The sequence below is a fragment of the Acipenser ruthenus genome, chromosome 8 (genome assembly GCF_902713425.1).
Source record: "Acipenser ruthenus chromosome 8, fAciRut3.2 maternal haplotype, whole genome shotgun sequence".
In the NCBI taxonomy this organism is placed as follows: Eukaryota; Metazoa; Chordata; class Actinopteri; order Acipenseriformes; family Acipenseridae; genus Acipenser; species Acipenser ruthenus.
This window is the reverse complement of record NC_081196.1, coordinates 16,219,576-16,244,102: the sequence shown is the minus strand read 5'-3', so window position 1 is coordinate 16,244,102 and position 24,527 is coordinate 16,219,576. Positions and strand designations below refer to the sequence as shown.

Sequence of the window (24,527 nt, the reverse complement as noted above, 5' to 3'; positions counted from 1 at the left end):
AAATAAAATTAAACTTGTCTTCTGGCCCTAGAATTTAATGTTGCTGGTGCTATATGAGGTACCCTGGTGCTAGAATCTAGCACCCCTGTGTTTGCAGCCATGAAGTTACCATATGTAAAAGACCAGCTTTTAATACTTTTTTTAAATCCTATTTTTAAAAAAATAATTAACAGCCAATAAATACAAATAATGAAATCTATAAAATAAATAAACCAAAAGTAAAGCTTGCCAAAATATAAATTATATTGTGTTACAGTACTTAACATTTTGTTATTATTTGTTTTTAAGCTAAGCAGGTTCTGGAACTTACTGGCAGCACACAGACCACCTTCACAGACTTGGTTGCACAGCTGGGACTGGCTGCTGCAATGAGACCAGAGGGGGAATACACCTTGCTAGCGCCTTTCAATGGAGCCTTCTCTGGTAAGTGTCTACTTAACAACTTACCAAAAGCACATATTAATTATGATACCACATAGAAGCTTACACAAATATCAGTGTAAACTGAATCACATAAACACACAAGTACAGACACTCATACACTTAGATGTAATTAAACATTCCTCAATGTTGCATTAATTTAAAAACAGCAAATGATCTGTTTCATGTTTATTAAAAACAGATGGACAGACAAATACAACTTTGTTGGTCTGTTCAGTTTTTTGGCAGATGTTATGAGTCTGAAAAATTGTATTATTCAATGGATAATAAATGTTAATTAATCTACTAATTATCAAGCTTCTATTAATTACATAAGAACATAAGAAAGGTTACAAATGAGAGGCGGCCATTCAGCCCATCTTGCTTGTTTGGTTGTTAGTTGCTCATTGATCTCAGAATCTCATCAAGCAGCTTCTTAAAGGATCCCAGGATGTAATTCAACAACATTACTGGGGAGTTGGTTCCAGACTTTCACAATTCTCTGTGCAAAAAAGTGCCTCCTATTTTCTGTTCTGAATGCCCCTTTATCTAATCTCCATTTGTGACCCTTGGTCCTTGTTTCTTTTTTCAGGTCGAAAAAGTCCCCTTGGTCGACATTGTCAATACCTTTTAGAATTTTGAATGCTTGAATCAGATCGCCGTGTAGTCTTCTTTGTTCAACACTGAATAGATTCAATTCTTTTAGTCTGTCTGCATATGACATGCCTTTTAAACCAGGAATAATTCTGGTCACTCTTCTTTGCACTCTTTCTAGAGCAGCAATATCCTTTTTGTAACGAGGTGACCAGAACTGAACACAATATTCTAGATGAGGTCTTACTAATGTATTGTAAAATTTTAGCATTACTTCCCTTGATTTAAATTCAACATTTTTCACTATATATCCTAGCATTTTGTTGACTTTTTTAATAGCTTTCCCACATTGTCTAGATGAAGACATTTCTGAGTCAACATAAACTCCTAGATCGTTTTTAGATTCCTTCTTTAATTTCAGTATCTCCCATATGGTATTTATAATGGACATTTTTATTGCATGCATGCAGTACTTTTCTCTATTAAATGTCTTTTGCCATGTGTCTGCCCAGTTCTGAATGCTGTCTAGATCATTTTGAATGACCTTTGCTGCTGCAATGGTGTTTGCCACTCGTCCTATTTTTGTGTCGTCTGCAAATTTAACAAGTTTGCTTACTATACCACAATCTAAGTCATTAATGTAGATTAGAAATAGCAGAGGACCTAATACTGATTCCTGTGGTACTCCACTGGTTACCTCGCTCCATTTTGAGGCTTTCTGTTTTCTACATGTTAACCACTCCCCAATCCATATGCATGCATTTCCTTGAATCCCCACTGCGTTCAGTTTGAGAAAAAGTCTTCTGGAAATCTAAATAAACCATGTCATATGCTAGGCAATTATCCATTGTCGATGTTGCATCCTCAAGAAAACCAAGCAGGTTAGTTAAACACAATCTCCCTTTCTTACAACCATGCTGACTGTCTCCCAGGATACTGTTACCATATAGGTAATTTTCCATTTTGGATCATATTATAGTTTACATATAATAGAAGTCAGGCTTATGGTTCGGTTTTGTCTCCATTTTTGTGGATCGGTATTACGTTTGCAGTTCTCCAGTCTGTCAGTACACCCCCTGTCTCGAGACTGTTGCATGATCTTAGTTAGCAGTTTGTAAATAACTTCTTTCATTTCTTTGAGTACTATTGGGAGGATCTCATCTGGCCCAGGGAATTTGTTTATTTTAAGAACTCCTAGTCCCTTTATTATTTGTTTATTTAGCAGACGCCTTTATACAAGGGGACTCACAGAGACTAGGGTGTGTGAACTATGCATCAGCTGCATTGTCACTTACAACTACGTCTCACCCGAAAGACAGAGCACAAGTAGGTTACGTGACTTGCTCAGGGTCACACAATGAGTCAGTGGCTTAGGTGGGATTTGAACAGGGGACCTCCTGGTTACAAGCCCTTTTCTTTAACAACTGGACCACACAGCCTCCTCTGCCTCTACTATGCTAATGTTATTTAAAACTGGATAGGTCAACATGTGGTGCATTTTGTCTGTATCCTCCTTTGTAAAAACTTGTGATTTGAAGTTTTATCCCCCTTGGCAATGTTCATTTCTATCTTTCTCTTGGCCTTTCTAACTTCCTTTTTGTAAACCTTAGCTTTAGTTGTTCAAATGAGACCATGTTGTGATCTCAGTTTGACAATGGTTTTCTGACCTCTGTTTTAGTTATTCTGTCTTTGTTATTTGAAAAGACTAAATCAAGGTGCCCCCCCCCCCCTAGTTGGTGCCTTGACAAATTGCATTAGGAAACAGTCTTTTGTCATTTCTACCATTTCAATTTCGGCTGTCGTGCTCCCCACCGGGTTTTCCCATTTTATATGGGGGAAGTTGAAATCCTCCATTAGTATGGCTTCTCCTTTGCTACATGCATTTCTAATGTCATTGTATAACAGAATATTTTGCTCTGTGTCTGAATTTGGCAGTCTATTATTCTGCCCTTTTAATTTTTGTCCATTATTCTGACCCATATTGATTCTGCATTGTTTTTAACACCTGGGCTTCAAGATTGTTTTTGATGTATAGTGCTACCCTGCTGCATCTTCTGTCCTGCCTGTCTTTCCTATACAGTGTATACCCACTAATATTATATTCGTCTTCATCACTCTTGGATAGCCAAGTTTCTGTAACATCTATCACATCGTAGTTACTTGTAGTACAGTAGCTTCAAGTTCTAACATTTTGTTTTTTGAGACTTCTAGTATTTAGATAAATACATTTAATGCTATCTTACCTGAGTTGTTGCCCTTGTTTTGATGTAGTCTCCCTTCTGTTTTTTTTTTTGATTTCTCTCCCCCTTCTAGTTTAAATGCTTCTGAACATCCTCGAGGATCCTTTCTCTGAGTAGATTGGTTCCCTTTTTATTTAAGTGCAGTCCGTCCCGCCTATATAGATAGTCCTTGCTGTAGAATGTGGTCCAATGTTCAAGGAAGGTTGAAGCTTTCCTGTGTGCACCACGATTTCAGCCATGCATTTAGATTATTTATTTCCAGCTGTCCGTATGGTCCTTTACAAGGTGCCGGCAGTATCCCAGAAAATACCACAGTTTTGGTCTTGTCTTTTAATTTCCTTCCTACCTCTCTGAATTTGTTTTGCAGGAATTTGGTCTGTCTCTTCCAAAGTTTAGTTTGTTAGAATTGTGGACATCAAAAACAGAACTGTGAATATCAAAAAATAAGGATTAAATGTTAAAACCACTTGTCATATTTAGCAAGCCGTTTTAACATTTAATCCTTAATTATTGATATCAACAATTGTATTTTTGATATCAACAATTCTATTTCTGATATCAACAATTCTATACTTTACATAAAAAATACAATTTTGGATATGAGTAATTGTGTCGTATTTTTGATATCGGAAATAGAATTGTTGCTATCAAAAACTGAATTGTTGATATCAGAAATAGAATAGTTGATATCAAAATAAAAGGTACTATTTTTGGTATCAACAATTGTATTTTTGATATCCACAATTCTATTTCCCATATCAACAATTCTATTTTTGATATCAAAAAATAACATTGAGAATTGTTGATATCAAAAATAGAATTGCTGATATCAGCAAAACATTACTGATATCAGTATTAAAATTGCTGATATCAGCAATTGAGGATTAAATGTTAAAATGGCTTCCACACGCTGCTGCTGTTTGGAATGCCTTGCTTTTGTGTGTGTACCTGTGCGTGCTTTGTTAGCTCCGCCCCCTTTATCTCAGAATGGTGCCGAGTTTGAATCTGAAAGTAATCAGCTGGCCTGGGTTTCAGCTTGTTATCAGAGAAAGACACGCAGCTGTTAGAATTTAAGCTGCAGTAATTTCCCAATGTACTACATTTTCTGATTAAATCAGTTAAAGATTTAATTTCTCTTTACTGCTTCTAAACTGCTCTGCACTTTTCCACGAAGCACTTCTCCCACACTGCTGCTCTCGACGCTGCCACTGTTTGGAATTACGTATTTATTTAGGTCGGAGAAAACAACACATTTTATTTAAAAGTCAGGAAGTGGCTGGAAAATGACTTACTTTATGCAACATCTGCAGTTTTGTAAACATGTTCCATCATAATTATATTGATAATGCAGGCAGGCGTGGCTCCAGAAATCTTTCACACGGTACGCACAACTGAACCACACCAACATCCTATCTCATGTCTACAACAACTCTGTCACCATGCTGTAAAGTGTTTCAGCCAATCAGAGTGCTGCATTTTGTTCATTCCTCAGTTTCCCTTTCTAAAAATGAATAAACACAGCGTGCTGCCATCGAGACAGAACAGCAACTACAGTGACAGCCAAATAGTCCACAACAACACTAAAAGCTACAAACAAACCTATTTGAAATACAGACTTAAACTAGGTGGAAAACTAGCTCAATTTTATGCTGGTTCCATTTCTGATCATTTTACTCTCATAATCACTACAACTAATCATTACTCATCCCCTAAGCATGGCATATAAACATAAACCTTTTTTGTTGTTGTTGTTACAAGTGACAAAACAGGCAGTTCAAACAATAATAATAATAATAATAATAATAATAATAATAATAATATAAGGAATAAACTCTCTTAGCAAGATAAATGATGAAACTGAAGTATCCATGTCACCAGAAGCCCAAGATACAATTACAGGCTTTTTATTGCACACTTTGGTGTATTTGTTATAATTAATTGTAGCCGTTTACAATAGCTTGAAAAAGTAGCACATGGCCATTTCCCTTGCCTTGTTTTTTGTAATGCTTTTGTTTTTCCACTAAACTTTCTTTTGTTTTAGTGAAGTCTGTTTGATTACTGTAGTAAATTGAACTTTCATATTTGTGTTGCGTTAAATACCTGTCTTTGCTTCCCAGTTGTAGAGTTGCTGAACTGGTATTTGATGAATTTTCCTGTACTCAATTTTCTTCCAGTTATGCTTTTACTAAAAGTTTTACTAAATTTATATCAGTCTTTTCTTGTGGCAGCATTTTCCTGATTTTCAACAAACAAGTCTCTGTTTTCATCAGTAACATTTTGAAATCTGGTTGTCATTTTCATTAACTGCCAGTTTGTGTGATGTTGTGAAGTCACCTTGGGTCTGGGAGTAACTCACCTTCTAATTTTAACACTGAGAGAGTAAAAAGTCTTTTCAAGGGGTAAAATTCAACATTACCTTTAAGTCATGAGTAATCTTGATAAATACTGTACAATCTTTACTGGTAATGGGGTAGGCATTAAAAAAGACCCTTCCATTTTACCTGCAATGTTAGTTTGAACTACTGTGCAAAAACCTGGTATTAAAATAAAGCAGAGAAACAGAGCAAATATATGAAGATAAGCACAGAAACAGAACTTATATTTTAACATTAAATTCGTAAACTCAGTGAATGTGTTAAAACTTCAATATAAAGCTATACAGATAAATAAAATAAGGAAATGCATAAGTAAGTTATAAAACAGTTTGTTTAATATTATAGGCACCATTTTTTTAGCGGTTGCCTCTGACGATGGTTCCAGTTGGATTTGTATCTGGGGTGTTTACACTTCAACCTGTGTAGCTTCAAATTGTTTATTCTTACTGTGATTGGCTGCAAAGACCACAGGGCGAGCCAGAGATTGGATAATGTTTTGTTGGACGGGTTTTTATTGTGTAGTGTCCTAGTAACTGAAGACATTGTATTTTGGGAGATGTATTAAAATTGATTGTGTATTTGGGATTTTTTAAAGCGTAAAAACGGCAGGTACGCATCTTATCTGGACCGCTGCATGCAAGTCCACACCAATGAAATTTTGCAAATCAAAGGCACGCACATTGTGTAACTTGCATATGGCTGTGGGTGCTAATGCAGTGGTCAAATTATCAATAGTTTCTTTAAAAACGATATTGTAATAAAAATTATAGTGTCAGTATAGTAGTCAAATAAAGTGTTTCTGTTGAGTTTAAGTACTTTGATATTTGATTGGTAGATGAAGTGATGACCATGGACCAGAGAAGCCTTAGACTACTTCTGGAGAATCATATTCTGAAGCTTAAAATTGTCTTGAGTCAACTATACAACGGACAGCGTCTAGAGACCCTTGGAGGAAAGTTTCTTAGGGTGTTTATCTACCGAACAGTAAGTAACATACTACTTCCCTTACTAAACGTCTTCTAGTTAGAATTTACAGTATATGGCTTGTTTCATAGACCCTGATTAGCACTAATGTTGGATAGCTAATGTTACTTTAGGTAAGGTAGTCAATCCATCGGAGTGCTTATCAGGTTGTGTGATACAAGCCAATAGTTTTAGCATGCAAAGGGATTTTTTTGGTGCTGACACCCAACAAACCATGGGAAAAACTGGTTATCGGGGCCTCTGTTGAAGCCCATATGTGCATATCATTTGGATAATTCGCTATAAACAGCTGTAAAATTGATATACCGCAAGCAATTTTTATGCCAGCCCTTTATTTTAGTTTAGTTGTTAGGTTGCCCATTTACTTGCTACAATGTCTTTCCAACAGGCTGTCTGTATCGAGAATTCTTGCATGGTGAGAGGCAGCAAAGAAGGAAGAAATGGCGCCATCCACTTTCTGAGGAGTATTATTAGGCCAGCAGAAAAGTCTATGATGGAAATCCTGAGTGAAGATGATCGATTCAGGTAACTGTTTCTGTAATAAGACAGATCACAAAATGGAGGCAAAGACTGATAAATAATGTAAATTACAACAACAATAACAGTTATTCCAATTGGAATTCAAGTGTATATAAATGTGACTGTTTAACTTTGGTTGATCAATAGATATGTAGAGTAATACATTATCTTTTTTTAACATACATGCCGTGATTTCTTGTAAATTACAGCAAATTGTCTTTAAGGTCTATGTGTTCGAAATATGCATTGACTTGTGGTTTATAGTGGATAATTCGAATGGCCGCAGGTCATATTTAATCTCTGGATAATAACATATACACTACAATGTGTTAAGAACATACATACTGTATGCTGACATGTTTTTTTTTTTATTCATTTTTTAATTATTTTAGCATGTTCCTGACGCTGATAGAAGCTGCAGGATTGACTGAGATTCTCTCACAAGATGGAGATTGGACACTTTTTGCACCAACCAACGATGCCTTTGATGGTCTGAGTGAGGAGGAGATGGAAATTCTCACAAGTATGTGTTGAAAATTTTAAAATTCAATTAAAAAACACCTTTCCAACTGCCCATTTCTTTAGAAGCCATTACAACCGAAAAAGTTACAGTCCAACACCTTATTTATGAGACACCTAGTTATGAGACCATTAACTAGAAAAAAAAAATGAAATTGTCAACAAACTACAATGATGTACTTTACAGTATATATAATTTGCCACTGCCTTATTCTAAATGCAGTATGTTTCACAACTCAAGAATTTCTCATCTCTTCTGAACAGGTGATCCAATGGCTCTGAGAACCATTCTGCTGTATCATCTTAGCAATGGTGTCTTCATTGGTGGTGGGATGGAAGGTGGTGTCACAAACCTTTTGAAATCTATCCAAGGCAGCAACTTAATGGTGAAAGAAGTAAGTCATACTCAGTTGCATTATCCAGCTCTCATATATTATGCTCATTATAAGGCAAAGTCAGGTTTCACTCAAACAATACATTTAGTTGAAGAGACATTTATTAGTTATATGCATGCAAGTCCAGTCATGTTGTTGTATAGATGTTAGGTAAACAGCCATTATAACCACCAATCCGTAACTGAGTTATAGCCAAGTCATATGATTTATTTGAATGAAAGGGACAAAAATAAATACACAACCAAACACAGGCATCTTGTTGTGTTAATGGCATGGCCTTTTGACATTCATCCATCATGAAGGCCTACTCAATGATGCCAATATTTCTTTCTCACTTTGCTGTGTAGTACTTCATTCTCGTGGTTTTAGACTTTGAACTTTGTCTCTCCTCCACCTAAGAAATAAAATGACTGTGCAGTTGTAACGGTCAAAACAGATGTTCAGATGAAAAGTCAACCAGAATACCCTATTTAACTTAATTTCAAAAGAAAATTGATTTAGAAGTGCAATGTTTTTGGTCTTATTAGCGATTTAACAACATACAAGAACTGCCCAATACCCCCTATTCATTTTTAATTTTTTTTTTGTAAAAAAAAGAAGCACCAAGCAAGCATAGAATCAACTTGGTCTATAGCTTATATTTGTAACATTCTTCATTTTAAATTGCTGAATTTCTTGTGAAATGCAAAATGTTTTTTATTCTATAAATAATCCCTACAATATTATTTAAAAAACCAGCCTGTCTGACATTAGTTAATCTCTTGCCTTTAGTCAATTGCTGTTATGAAGACTGTGTAACTCATAAAATTGACTTCCTCTTGACTTTTTTTAACTTCAGTGTGTCTGTAAAACAACACATTTATTGTCTTAGAATCAGTTAAAGATTGTCTGTGTTTAGAATTCCCATGACCAGTGACCTCTAGCCACTGAACTGCAGGAAATGACTGTAGCATGATGGAATTTCCACTCCTAATTTACGATAATGCATGAAACAGCAAATTATTATTAGCTGTAAAATATTCTGTAGTTTAAAACTGCATAGTGCTTAATTAAAGTTTTACTATTCTACAATATGAATGTCAAATGAACAGAGAAAAAATTGTTTATATTTTGTGTAGATAATAAATAAAAAATCTTTTTGTTCAGATCAACAACACAATTGTGGTGAACGAAGTAAAGGTAGCTAAAAATGATGTCATGGCAACCAATGGTGTAATTCATGTTGTTAATTCGATGCTGTATCCAGCAGGTAATATTTTATTATTATTATTATTATTATTATTATTATTATTATTATTATTATTATTATTATTAAGCAAAACTATTTTACTAAAGCTAAAAAAAGGATGAGCTAGTAGCAAATTATTTTTATTAAACATAAAAAATGTAATGACATTTTGACTTTCTTTTCTTCAAGTTATAATCCTCTACTTACAGCCATATAAAATGCTGCAACTAAGTTCACCATTAGCTACATATACATTGTTAGAAGAGTTGAGGTTTGTGTGAAAATGTTATTGTTTTTGCCTTTGGCTGAATAACTATGTAATAGGGCCTAATAAAACTTGATATCACTATTAAAGAATACTGTTTACTTAAGGGCTTATGAGGCTAAAATGTCTAGGTTTTGATTATAACAGCATCTTTAAAAGCTAAACCTTATGCTTTATATGGGACATATCATGTATTTTCTTTCTAATGAAATTTAATAGATATCCCTGTTGGAAATGATCAACTTCTGATTCTCCTTAAGAAGCTGATTAAGTACATTCAGATCAAGGTAAGAGGTGGTTGAAACCTTGTTTACAAATATATTGTGCAGAACATAAGAACTTGAAAAGACGATTAAACCACTGATATAACTATTATCAGAGCATTGCACTGCAACCTAACATAACAGTGAAGTACCTCTATCCTTCTGTGACATGGTAGCCTCACGGATGTTACTTGGCAGTGAGAGAGACTCAGACACAGAACGCTTGCAGTTTAACATGCTAATGTGCACTTTTAATTCACAAATAAGATGGTACAAGATGGTACAGGACCAAAACAAAAGGTTCTACGAAAAGTCATGAACGTAAGCACAGGACAACACAGCATGGCACAGGACGGTACGGCATGAGAAAAGTTGTTTAATTTAAGAGAAAATAGTTCAAATGAATGTGGCTATTGGACAAGCCCTTACCATTTGACTATGGGAACAATTGTTTAAGGCAAAATAGTTCAAATTAATCAGTGTTTGTGAATGGCTTAAGCCTATCTCATGCTTATATTTACAGACCAGCTGATTCTACATTGTTATCTGCATTTATTTATAGAGACCATCTTGCCTCTATAGTCAACCATGCTCCCTCCTTATAAGTAAAATTAATTTATGTGAGGAAGCCAACCTGAATTTGTCCCTTTGGGATGATATCTTCTGTTTCATTGATTTTTTAGCGTTACTTCCTGTACCTAGATCCGTCATGCATCCTCTCTAAAGGAAATGCATTTGCGCGTTTATATGTAAAGGCAACAAGAAAACAATAGAATTATATAATATAAACAACCGACTTAGCTTAAACATTTCAGCTTCACTGCAAATAGTTCTGAAGTGGCTGCTTCATCAATGGCAGTTTAGTATGTTATGATAGCCAACACAAGCAGTTCCAGCTATTTGCTTATTTACCCACCCAACCCACAAGCATACAGATTATATTATTTGGGATGCCATTCTTTAAAAAAAACATTTATTGTTCATAGGATATATGTTGTTTATGCATACAAGTCTAAACGTGTTTCTTTCTTTCATTTCAGTATGTTCAGGGATACAGATACAAAGAAATTCCAATGACTTTCTTCAGTAAGTAAATTATCTATTAAAATGTAAAACTAATCTTATTTTCATTTGAAATAGGTCAACAGTTTAGTTTTTGCTGCAGTAGATCAAATACATATATTCCTGACAATAGCCCTACAAACCAAATGGTTACATATATTGCCTGAACATGTTATCACTAGGAAATACAACAGCATTTTCAAGTAGAACAACAATAACAGTACAGACAGTTTATCTCTTAAATAAGCAAGAATGAATCAGCTGCTGGTTTAACAAGATTAACCTAATCTTGCTTTTATAAAGACCCCTTAAGCTTCAGGACTCCAATTTCAGATTTGTGCACACCCTGAAAAGTTGAGATAAAATACAGTATGGCTTCCTATATTTGTCTCCTTTATTAAATATGTTCAGCAACAATATATTGTACAAATATACAGCATACTATACCTTTTTGACATTTATTTATCCAAATTGTAATATGCCATTTGAATTCCCATTGAAAGTGACTAGCTGAGAGATTCCATTTGTCATATTTTTTCAATACAGTATTTTTAAATATGCCCAGTTCTAAACATACTGTAGTTTGTTGGCTTTTCATTGAAATGCATTCTTAATTTAATTCATAGCGAGATTTATTACAACTGAGATCAAAACAGTGCCTGAGATTAAAGTCATTGGAGGAGGGAGTACCCATACCATTACCAGAGTCATTCAAGGAGGTAATTATTTCAATATACACTTTATTCAGTATTATCATTCATAGGTTTATGTGTGTAAACTGTTTTTTCTTTTGTTACACTTGTATCCCTCCAACCCTCAAGCATGCAGAAACAGGAACAAACAAACAATTTTCAAATCCAAAGTTTCATTACTTGTACTTGTGTGTTTCTTTTGTGCCCCAATGGTCACTATTTTGGCATTTCAGGCCATACTAAAAGATACTACTCAGGAACAAGAAGTCATTTACTGACAGATTCTCTACTGGACAGATTGATTTAAAAAAATGTCTGAAGATACAGCTTTAGCTTTTATAGATAATTTCAGTTTTGTATTAACTAAAAGTCTCTTCTCCCAAAAAAAGTTCACTTTCAATACTACCTGTATGAAAGATCTGATCTTGTGAATGCAATAGAAGTGTTAAAGGACTTGTTATAGCTCTTGGACTCACATTAAACCTTTCAGCCCCTGGCTATCCATTTAACTTATTACTAAGCAGGGTTTGTCCCAACAGGAAACTTTTAAACACTGCTTGCTAAAGGGTGACAAATGGAAAATATGTCAACCCTCAAGGGCATCATACTTTATCTATCCTTTTGATCTTGACAGCTCTATCAGTAACTCAGTAACAGTTAACAAACAATCATATATGATACTTGCTGTTTTATACTGGTGTCTGTTTACAAGGAAATCTTGGAAATTATTTTATTTTAAAATATGTACTGTATGCTTTAATACTGTGCGATTGTTACTTATGTGTTTTAACTATGAATGTGCATTGACATATTTATTATACTGTTCATGATTTTGTATCAGATCACATGGTCAAGGATCAAGAATACAGGTATCATGCAGCCACTGGAAAAACTAATTTCCATGCCTTTAAAGGTAGCAAGAAACAAGCCAACTGTTTTTCAAGCGCATGTCTTGAACCACATCCAACATTTCTTGAATGAGATTTATGCCCACAGGTTTGGCACGGCCCTTTATATTTCAACTCCTTTAATATTCATAAAAGGACTCTTCAATGGCTCCCTATTGAGGATTGTTGACTTTGTTGCATGTTACGGTTTGCTTAAAACACTTTAAGGAAGCAAATCTTTTGACTCCCACGAAAAAAAAAACGTTGTTGAGTGAGAAACTGAACATCAAGTTCAGATTTTCTTTCAATGTAAAATGGTTTCAGCTGAGTTTTCGTTGCTATGAAAACTGGACAAGCTTCATGAGGAAAAACAAAAAGCACAAGAAAACGATTGTCGCACGGTCACTATTATGAAACCAAAAGATTGCATGTGCATGGGATTATTTTAGAACATTTCTTTAATTAGTATATCTTTTTTTTATTATTGGCAAAGCAATTCACCAATGATGGATGGTGCACAATTGACCGTGTTTATTCTGATTTATTGACAGGCTAGCAATACATTATAATAACATATTGTATGTGATTTTTTCCTAGCTTTACTGTAGCATTACACTGAACAGGTTGCAGTAGAATGATACAATGTTACAGTATACTGAGAAATAATTGCTTGACATGCAGTGTTTCCTTTTTTCAGAACCCTCTATCACAAAGGTCACCAGGGTCATTGAAGGGGAACCTTCAATTACAAAGGTTACAAGAGTCATTGAAGGGGAACCCTCAATTACAAAGGTTACAAGAGTCATTGAAGGGGAACCCTCAATTACTAAAGTCACAAGGGTCATTCAAGGAGAACCCTCAATTACTAAAGTCACAAGGGTCATTCAAGGAGAACCCTCTGTCACAAAGCTTACAAGAGTCATTGAAGGGGAACCCTCAATTACAAAGGTTACAAGAGTCATTGAAGGGGAACCCTCAATTACTAAAGTCACAAGAGTCATTCAAGGAGAACCGTCCATCACAAAGCTTACAAGAGTCATTGAAGGGGAACCTGAATTAAGAATTGTCGATGGAGGAGAGACATTCACAAAAGTTATCCAAGGTGGGCAGCAGCATGTTGTTCCATTACTCCTACAGCTGTATTTGTTTTGTCATTTAAACAACAAAAATATTATATATATATATATATATATATATATATATTGTGAAAGAATCGCCCTCACCGCGGTTCGTTGCCCCTTTAAAAAACACTGACCCAACACAGAAATGGATTTTTTAAAGCGCGGTTGCGCTATTTTTAATGAACACAAAACAAAAATAAACAAAACAAACACCTAGCTCTCTTTGAGCACTAACTAAAACAAAACAGGAACCTAAATTAAACCAGGACAGCTAAGCTGTTTACCTGTACAAAAACAAAACAAACAAAACAGCACACACAAAACAAAAAGGCTTCACTCTACCTTTTTTTTTTTTTTTTCTTTTTAAATTACGGCTGTACCCACACACCAGCACAGTCGGGCTTCTACCCTCTTCAGCAGCTGCCCAGAGCAGACTGACTGCTCTCTTTTTAAACCCTGCACCTGGCTCCAATTTTCAATAGTAGCCAGGTGCAGGTAATGATCAATCAATAAAACAATCAAACAAAAGCAATTAAACCATTAACAAAACAAAAGTGTGCCTGCCGCACATGTTTTTTCTGCAGGGAGGTTTTAACCCCCTCCCTGCTGTCTCACAATATATATATATATATATATATATATATATATATATATATATATATATAAGCCAGCTCAGAGCTTCCCGTCCTGGGGCCCATTTTATAAATGTGATTTGCGAGGAATCGCTGTCGCAGACCCCTCGCAGGTTGCAATTTGTGTTTCATAAAACTTTCGCAGGGCTGTGACGTTGCAGGTTTTCCCCTGAAACTTGTGAGTGCTAGAGGCCAACCGCAAGTAGTAATTTTCATCGCAAATTGTTTTAGTAGATATCATAGCTCTCATACTACTACTAGCTCGTCGTCGATATGGCAGAGGAATGAGAAGTATTTAGGGACTGGGCAAACCCTTTCAGACTCAGAATAAGTATCAAAGTACCGATTTCCAAGAGCAGAGATAATTAATTAATTTGTGCGATTTATTAGATCAAGAAATTAGAAATAAAACACAATGAAATATATCATTGCAAGTCTTAACTGCTCTCTCTGTGCAAGCGGTAGTTTTCAGGAAGTAGTAGCCAACTGTCATGGTATAAGTAAGGCCACTGTTTCTAGATGCATAGTCAAAGTTTCTACAGCTTTGTCTAACCACATTGGTGACAACATACACTTTCCTGAAGAACCTGACATAGAGGATAATGACTGACTTCTTTAAATTATGTGGTTTGATGAATGTAGGCTACTTGGAGCCGTCGATGGTCAGATACAAATGATGTCCCCTGCTGAGAATGAGCACCTGTACGTATGCAGGAAAGGTTTTCATTCCATTAATATCCAAGCGATCTCAGATGCCCGTGTCAGATGCTGTCATTCGATACCCTGGGAGTATACACTACAGTTTTATTTGGGCGAATTGTGACATTGCCTATCGCTTTAGTGACATTGGTTATTGGCTTTCCTTGTCACACCGACCATTGTAAGCTATTGCAACTGTGCTTTAAAGTCGATTGGAGTGACTGATTTTTCAGAGCGCAGATCACTAAAAGGGATTGCAAGCGATGGTCCTTGCGATGGGTTTTATGAAACGCTCGCAGCGAGGACCTCGAAGTCCTCGCAACCACTCTTGCAACCGCATCACAATCGCAGACTTTTATGAAACGGGCCCCAGTCTATGTTCCAAAAATTTCTTTATGTCAACTAGACAAAGAAAAGGAGATGCGTTACCTCTTCTTCAGGTGAAAGTAGGGAATAAATGTATTATTATTATTTTATGTCAACTAAACTCCTCACCAGAGCCTACAGTATTTAATCAATTAATTATACTTGAATATATACCACTTGTATTGGATATTCTCCTAGCAGCTAATGAGTTCATATTACTGACCTCAACTTAACACACATACTTACCTCTCGACTAGAGATCTTGCTCTTCAGTTCAATGGTAAGCTGAACCAGAACTTTATCGATTAGCATCCAGCCTTTGCCATTCCATTCAATTCATGGCTGAGATGCCAAGCCATTACCGTACATTATATAAACCTCGTGATCATTTAAATTATTATTTTTTTATTTATTTATTTTTTAAATTCAGTATATCCATTGTTATAGTTTGAAAAGTAAATCTGAAAGGCTTATAGTTACCAACTTCAGAATTCTAACAATGCATCTCAACTGTTTTATTATAAACAAATATATATATATATAATTTATTTTATGATCCTCAGGCCCTCAGTACAAAGTGACTCGTGTTACCTCAGATGGACAAATTGAAGATGACGAGACTCTTACGAAACTGCTTGAGGGAGGTCAGTAAAATATTGCCGCTTCACAAAGTGCTGTGCTCTTTATCAAATCATTTGGTATCAATCACAATATGTTGTTTTATATATGTTTTTATCATAAAATGTATATATGATTTCTGGATATATGAGCAGTGTTTTTAACATATATCCAATCAGAGGTTACCAAGGTGACAAAACTTCTTGGAACTGATGCACACTTACTTGGAGATGAAGAAATCAACAAACTTCTTCAGGGAGGTTAGTGCAGCGTGTGAAGACTATTTCATTGAATCTGACAGCTTGAATACTAAATATTTTTGGACAATAAACATGGAAAAATGTATTAACAATGACAACTGTCCTCCTTCCTTAATATGTTGAAGACTGTAGAATATAAAAAGAATAATAATAATAATAATAATAATAATAATAATAATAATAATATTAAGCACAAAATAAGCACAAAAGTATGAAAAAGGCTTCAAAATATTATTTTCCTATGAAAAATAAACTGCAATAAATATCATTATAACATATATATAAATATATATATATATATATATATATATTATAGTTATTGCACTTTATGAGTTATGGTATGTTATGTTAACAATCGATAATTAAATTATAATCAATAATCTTTTAACCATTAACATGTCTTCTGTAATGAACACAAGAAACCTACTTACCACTGGTTTTTGTTTCATGTTTTTGTATTGTTTGTTTGTCCTGATGTTGCCTGCTTGGCAGCTAATGTTTAATAATGTTTCTGTCACTGCTTTCTGGAAATCTGTAACTGGGTAATACTTGAAATAATCAGCAAATGTTATACATTTCTGACTTTTAACAACAAGCTTTAATTGTGGTTCTACCAGAACTATCCAACAAATGCTTGATGTAACCTAATCTGTTAGTAGTCTTTACAATTAACTTATCACAGCCATTCTTGTATTACCAAATTATTGTATTACAAAATAGTTTTTCTCATATATATATATATATATATATATATATATATATATATATATAAGGTTCGTAGTCCCTTTGAACTTGACCCAGACAAGATTGAAGTGTTTCAAAGCACTTTCGTGTTTTTATTAGTACATAAATAATATATATATATATATAGTTTATATTTCAAAATTGATCGTCGTTCAATTTGGTGATCATATAAATGTATTTCCAATGTATGTATATTGATGAAGCCGTGTGAGATCACCTTCTTTTTCTGCAGCAGCCATCTGATTCATAGCAGTTCATGTTTTAGGAGTAGGATCTGAGTACTGGTACCTATTTTATCAATTCATTTAGGTGAAACATTTAAAAGACTAAAGCATTGACATTTGATTTGCATTTTGTTCTGATATTCTGCATAGTGTGGTACATTTTACTAGGGCCTGGATACAATCTGGATTCATGTTCTGCTCCAGCCATTGGGGTGCTATACAAATCTTATATGGCAGCACTGCAATATTACACATCTTCATGCATCTACCTCTTATAGGACCTATCCTGCCATTTGCCTGGTGTTAATCTTGAATATCCTTGTACAATACACAGCTTTGTTCTCTCAACGACATATTGTACACGATTTTTTCTTCTTCATGCTGAACTCCCTTAAATTACATTTTATAATTTCTTATATAAAAATATAATAACTAATACATTTTCAATTGTGGTAAAATGTCACCTAATTGTAAAAGCATCCATTGTCATTAGGATGAACACTAATCTTTTATTTATACTTCCAGCTGGGGAAGAGTACACCAAGGTTACCAAAATCATTCATGGGGAACCCCAAATTATTGAGGGCAAGGGATTTCTTAAAACCAATAATGCATGCGAATTTTAACATGTGGAATTCACTAAAGAGAATGAACAACTTTGACAACGTTGTGTAATTTCTTTTCATAGGCACTCAATTCACCCAAGTTTCCACCCAAGTGACTGAAGGAGATCCTCAGCTGGTTGAAGCCGAGTCGGAGAGAATCACAAAACTCATTCAAGGTTTGACGCAACCTGTAATTCAAGTTTGATTTGGAGTATAGTAGGTGCCTCAACTATAGAGTTCCTTTTCTCATAAACCTCGACATGTGTTTTATTTGCAGAAGGGCCTGTGAGAAGAACCCCCATTAGAAGAATTCCAGGTACTTTCTTTATTTGTTGTGACTAAACTCCAGTAACAATATGCTATATGCAGTACAAGATAAGAACTTTCTTGTGCGAACTAAGACTAAGCTTCCAACTAACTGCTCTGGAACTCTGTAGATGATTGGAAACTTAAATTGGCTTTGGAATATCATGTTGTTGTTTTTTTGTTAAGCAAAATAAAAAAAAAACATATATTAGCAAAGTAAACATATGATTCTGTGTGCTGTTCTAGTACCTAGAAAATCATGTGAGGCTGGTTTAAGAAATTGTTCATCTCTTTTTATAGCTGGACAAAGAAGAAGAACAAGATTGGTCCGTCACAAGAAAAGAAACGCATAGTGAGGAAACGTGGGTAATCTTTTGAATGATGAAACAAAAATTAACGAGAAACAAGAAAATCCAATCAAAAGAACCAGCACTTGGAGTCAACAACAACTTATCGTTAATTAGGAATAGATAACGGTTCAAGAAATATAAAATGAAAAAATGTAAAGAAATGTTTTGGTATATGTAACCCCTGCACCAAATAACTACATTTTCCTGTACGAATAGTGTTAATTCCCAAGACAATTTTGATAGTCCGAGACATTTGGGAATTATTTCATTTGTGGGAATGGGAAGGTAGTGTAAGTAATATCATAACAAACAGGGAATATTTCTTTTTAATAAAAACTGTGGCAGGAACTAGGAAATAGTTTGAAACATGTACTTGCCACACTATTAAGTAGGTAATACATGGGGAAACAGATAGCATACAGTAGGAAAGGTTACCTCTGCATGACCAATACTTGTAAAGAATATTCTTTGGTGCTCACATTTTGATCTCAAGAATGCTTTTCTTAAAGAAAGAAACAATGCTAGCAAGATTCAGGTACTAACTGATGGAATTCTGTTTGTAAATTATGTAACTTCACAGCTGACCAAATTGTATACCCATAGTTTTGTATTCATACATTTGCTCATTTTTCAGCTTTATGCATTTTTAGTATTTTTTTAAAACTACAGAGTGGCAATGCAACTTTTTAGAAAATGTTCTATTTTTTGTTTTTTTGTCTGTTCTCAAGGCTTTAAAAGCTTCCTCTGCCTTTTTTACCTGTTTTTGGAAACAAGTGTAAATAAAGGACTTTATTGAATTTCAGACATTTCACTTTCTGCATTTATGTATCTAAATACCAGCTATATGCTTAAAGTGACTTTGTATTTTTGTGCTTTTATATCAATGGAATGTGTTTAATTTAAATGAAACGCTGCTATCACATCAACATAACAGCATCTTTTACCACACACTTAGTGATCATGTAACATGCAATATGAAGTTATACAGCATATTGAAGACACGACCATCTGCTCATTTCCTCACGATAGGTAACTATCTGGAGTTCTTCTATCTTGGGATGTGTTGAATTCAGTTATATCAAAGACACATACAAAAAAAAAAGAAATAGACAATTAAAAAATGAAAACCTGAATGGGACCCATTATCTCCCACATCAAATATATACCGATATTAGTACAAATAACACCTCTGGCTCTTTCTCAGTAAAGTACTGTTTTATCATTTGGGACATAATAACACATAAGAAAAGCAGAGTAAAGTGTGAAATGTGGGTCTACTGTACCACATTTTATTCATTAATTGTATACATTTTAATAAAATGTAAGAAGAACATAAAACACAAGTATCTATAGATCTGCAAATAAAGTTATCTTATCTGAAAGTGAGGTGACTTTCAATAAATTAAGTCATAGAAATGAGTTGTGTGATTTGAGAAGTATCTGTAACCAAAATACTGGGTGCTAAATTGGACTTGGCAATTGGGATGATTGTAAAGACAAATATATGTGACGTCCATTTAACTGATCACAAAAACATGTTCAACATTACTTTATGTACACATTAAGTAGCATATTGATAGCCATTTCAAGGTATACCTAAAGAGGTCATTTATACTTTGTGTGATGTCCAAAGATTGAATTCAGCTGCTTGGAACAAGAAGTAGAAATCTATGCCAAATGCAGCTGACTTATTTTTTATTGAATGCTCTGCTCTTAAGGGATTCTTCCTAACAATAAATATTTAAACAATGGTAACATATTCTTAAACAGTTAAGTAGTTGTAGTAGAAGCTTTCAAACACCCTTAAGCTGATTATATAAACCGGTAAGACCTGCAATACAATATTCTTTACTATATTTTGAAAATGACTCTATATTTGCACTTTCTGAGAGCACGGCTCCTTTTCTAATTACTGGATACATTGGAAACTAAATATCCTGGCTTGTGTTTCATTCTCTCAATGGATTTAATTGACTTTTACATCAACTGTTTTATTATTCCAAGCATGTAACATAGCAAAGTAAATGGTTCACGTTATTCCATCAATATTGAGAGATAGAACTGTGTTCGGAATGCATTTGTACCGGAAGTATTTTGAAAAGTAACAGGTTCAGTTTTGCAACTGAAAGAACGATTTGCATCCAAGTACCTAAGCAAGTCAGTTTGTTAGCAGGCTTGTATTTTACAACCAAGCATAAAGTAAAAGAACTATAACTTGCAGAAAACATACATACTCAAATCGGGAATGCCAAAGATAAAAGACAAGGCATGCAATAAAAAATAAATGCATGATATAACTGCAGAAATGTAATAAAGCAAATAGCCTAGTGCAAGGATAAGGAAGGTCATACAAGTCAGATACTGGCAGGATTTTGCATATATTTAATAAATTGTGTAAGAAGCTTAAAATCTTAGTGTAAAATGTTGCACCAAAGGAAGCAAAAGTGTGTCACATTACAATTACTATGCCAGTTGTTACAACTTACTTTGGTTCAAGTCACCCCTATTTTTTATATTTGAAAAAGAATATAAAGCTTGCAAGGTTTTCAGGCAGGAAAATTATAGTACAAGTGCCTAGTACATTCATTGGTCAATCTACAAACCAATTATCAGCAAGTTCTCATCAACCTGTAAGGTTGTGTGGTCCAGTGGTTAAAGAAAAGGGCTTGTAACCAGGAGGTCCCCAGTTAAAATCCCACCTCAACCACTGACTCATTGTGTGACCCTGAGCAAGTCACTTAACCTCCTTGTGCTCCATCTTTAGGGTGAGACGTAGTTGTAAGTGACTATGCAGCTGATGCATAGTTCACACACCCTAGTCTCTGTAAGTTGCTTTGGATAAAGGTGTGTGGCAGGGCTCTGCCCTTGTAAATATTGGTAGGGATGGGGTTAAATTCTCCTCCCTGCTCAGGTTTATTGTGCCAGGTGGCAGTAATTAGTAATCAATTAGCACCCAGCCACCTGACATAAAAGGAGGCCTCAGCTCCTCAGTAGAGAGAGGAAGCAAGGGTGTTTTTTTGAAATTTTGCAGTCCAGTGAAGGCAAAGCTCAGCCTGGAAGTTTTACTTTTTGTTTATAGTTTGTGTTTTAAAAAACCTTTTGTTTGGCCCTCATGCCTGTTTATTTTGTGTTTTCTATTTAATAAAAGTATTTTGTTTGAACTGCAGTCTGTCTCTGGGCCTCATCCCTTGTGCTATCCTGTCACATGTGGTGTCAGTAGTGGGATATAGCGCCTCCAGGAGGCTCAGAGACAGACTGCAGTTCAAACAAAACTTTTATTAAATAGAAAACAGAACACAGAACAGTTTCGTAGCGTGCGACGCTGCAGTAGTTTTATATGCATTTTAATACAGCGGTTGAAAAGACTGCTCTAGTAGTTCTAGGTGTGTGTGTGTGTGTGTGTGATATACACATACGCCCGGTAGTTCTAGTGTTAAGCACGTAAAACTATCGCACTAATTGTATTACTTGCCCTTTCTGCTCCTAACTACCTATGGCCATGTCCCGCTGCAGTTGTATTTGCCTTTATCTGCTCCCTTGAGCTACCTATCGAGGTCCTGCTGCAGTTCAAGGGGTGTTTCTATCTTTCTTAAAGTAAATCTGATAAATTAAGGGAAGGAACTGTTCACAAGACTTGCACTAATTCAGTTGTTTGTCCCCACGCTTCCATGCTAAGACATCTTGCCTGGAAACCTGCTGTTTCTAACTGTGCAGACCTGCCCGTCCCCAGATCCTGGTTTTCTACAATATCTACAAAAAGGCGACCTTTCTTCATCTAACTATTCATGCCATTCCTTCAGGATTGGAGCTGCAACCACATCCCTGTGCATGTCATCAGAAAGCTTGGTCGGTCGTCTTCCGATGTTTATGAGATCTACATAAGGAGCAATATTAACCACCCAGCTGCTTTTCCTATGATTTCCCCGTGGAGCACAAGCAAGTCCAAATTTGTCACTCCCGTGAGAATAGCATGCAGGCGTTTCTCTGTGTGTCTGCAAAGTTTCTCATGTCTTTTCGACATGCTACACTAAATCAATACGCAGAATATATACTACTATAGTCTGCAGTTTTGTTTTTCACTGGCAGATGGCAGCAGTGCCTAAGAAATGTGCTTGACAGACCGGCCAATCCTTCGATAAGCACAGCTGGGAATGAAGGTGCTTGCTTCAGAGAATGAGATGAGATGACTGCACAGTTAGTTTTTGCCACATTGTTATTATAATGATGCAATTGTAATAAAAAGGTACGTTATGGTTTATATTGTTTTAAAAAATTTCAGTGACGTCACCCTTTGATCTTTCAGTGGATTATATCTATGAATCGTCTAACTAAAGTGGCAGTGTGGCTTTGAAGAGAAGGGGAGTGTGGGGCAGATCTATGTGCAGCAAAACCCTTACTTTCCACTTTCTCCTTTCGTTTTTTTCATTCTTTTTACTTTTCTAATGCAACCTTCATGATCTAAATCTAACACAAAGTCTCTATTTAGAGCAATATGTATTAAGATCTGGTGAATAAGCTACTAACAACCAAACGAGCAAGATGGGCTGAATGGCCTCCTCGTTTGTAAACTTTCTTACGTTCTTGGGTCATATGAATCACATGCATGTGTAATACAGTAGGTAATACATTGTTCATTTATTCTAGCATCAGCATTTTGTGGCAGTTATGTGTCTCCTAGAGATTAATACATTTTATTGTACTATTTTTATGTCCATCTATGACCTTTATAAAAGTTATCTTGTTTAATCTGAGATGAGTGGTTTTGGGCAAAGTATATACACTGTTTCAGGATTTATGGCTGAGCTGAAGTAATCCGTGCTTCAGGGAAAAATGCTCACTGTCATCAACTTGAGTATATATATATATATATATATATATATATATATATATATATATATATATATATATATGCTGGATACAGTAACAGGGATCAGCAGCGACATTCTCTTTAGAAAGGCAAGAAAATGTATTCCCACAGATGAATAAAAGTTACATAATTGAAACCTTGAGTGACATATAGATAATATAATAGATACCTAAATCCCATTAATTGATTGTGTACTAGTTTTTCAATAGTTTCATAAAGTACATTTTAATGAATAAGTTTATTCCTCCTAGATTCACAAAGCCATTCCATATTAATTGATAAACAGAGTGGACAAAAGCATGATTAGCCATCCACATATCTGCATTTCACAGGGTGAGAGCCGGGGCTGGAGTGAAAGGTTGTTACTTGGAGAGGTAGTTTGAGGAGTGGCCTCAGGAGATAGGATAGGAAAGGAAAGAGGTTCCCGACAGGCGGGCACCTTCTTGGCCAAAGGAGAGAGAGCAGCCTCGAAGGCAGGCTATTCAGCAGCCTCGGGAGCCAGAAAACAGATAGATTGGCTCGGCGGAGCCCACGATAGGCTCTATGGAGCGGCAGTCATGTAGAAGGAATAGACTCTTGCGCTGAAGAACCTGGAAAAGGAATGATAGAATAGGAAGCTGATATAATAGAGTCCAGTCTCAATTTGAGTAAGATAAAGAGCAGGAGCTGCTAAAGGATAGAGTGTGTGGCCGGGGGTCCTGTCTGATTCACGCGGTGAGAACCCCCCCAACTTTTTGGTGAGTTGAAGTCATATTGGAAACAAATGTGTATATGGATGATTCTACTGCTGAGGAGGACCAGCGCCCTAGGCTCTTAATTAGATGCAAGGTGCTGGTATTGCAGAACTTGGAGAGGTGCGGGAGATGCTGTGGGAACCAACTGCTGAAATCTGGCGATCTATAGGCGAGAAAGAGTATTAGCTGCATTATGTGAACTGGGAATGTAACAGGCTTGAAGGAAGAAATTGAAAGACACTGAAATCCAAATAAGGCGATGTAGTAACTGCATTATAAGGGGAGAGGAAGATCTTCCTTTGTTGATGATATGGACTGTAGATTTATTGCCACTAAAGAACATGACAGATTTTCTTGACCATCGGTGGCCCCAGATGTGAGCAGCTGCGACTATCAGATACAGTTCCACAAGAGCAGTAGCTTTGAGGTAGGAAGAAAGATTCTGAATTTCAGGTGGCCATTCGCTAGAGAACCATTCAGTCCCTAGGTAATCCCTGAATCCTAAGAATGAAGCATCAGTAAAGAGATTCAGATCATGAGGAGCTGAAATCAGGTCTT

At 35.5% G+C, this 24,527-nt stretch overlaps 1 protein-coding gene across 2 annotated transcripts in view; it reads left to right on the top strand.

The window, feature by feature from the left end:
• LOC117407387 (periostin-like) overlaps positions 1-19,170 on the top strand; it is a 29,331-nt gene extending 10,161 nt beyond the window's left edge. The window contains exons 9-23 of one of the 2 annotated variants that reach the window (XM_034922973.2): positions 289-423; positions 6,465-6,613; positions 7,002-7,138; positions 7,525-7,655; positions 7,916-8,046; positions 9,193-9,295; positions 9,759-9,826; positions 10,843-10,888; positions 11,491-11,583; positions 13,141-13,545; positions 15,825-15,905; positions 16,059-16,139; positions 17,796-17,888; positions 17,990-18,028; positions 18,319-19,170. In XM_034922973.2, the coding sequence (XP_034778864.2) occupies positions 289-423; positions 6,465-6,613; positions 7,002-7,138; positions 7,525-7,655; positions 7,916-8,046; positions 9,193-9,295; positions 9,759-9,826; positions 10,843-10,888; positions 11,491-11,583; positions 13,141-13,545; positions 15,825-15,905; positions 16,059-16,139; positions 17,796-17,888; positions 17,990-18,028; positions 18,319-18,371 (1,745 nt within the window). In that variant the 3' untranslated portion in view covers positions 18,372-19,170. The remainder of the gene's footprint in view (positions 1-288; positions 424-6,464; positions 6,614-7,001; positions 7,139-7,524; positions 7,656-7,915; positions 8,047-9,192; positions 9,296-9,758; positions 9,827-10,842; positions 10,889-11,490; positions 11,584-13,140; positions 13,546-15,824; positions 15,906-16,058; positions 16,140-17,795; positions 17,889-17,989; positions 18,029-18,318) is intronic. The other variant, XM_034922974.2, reaches the window with a different exon arrangement.
• Positions 19,171-24,527: the final 5,357 nt, after the last annotated feature.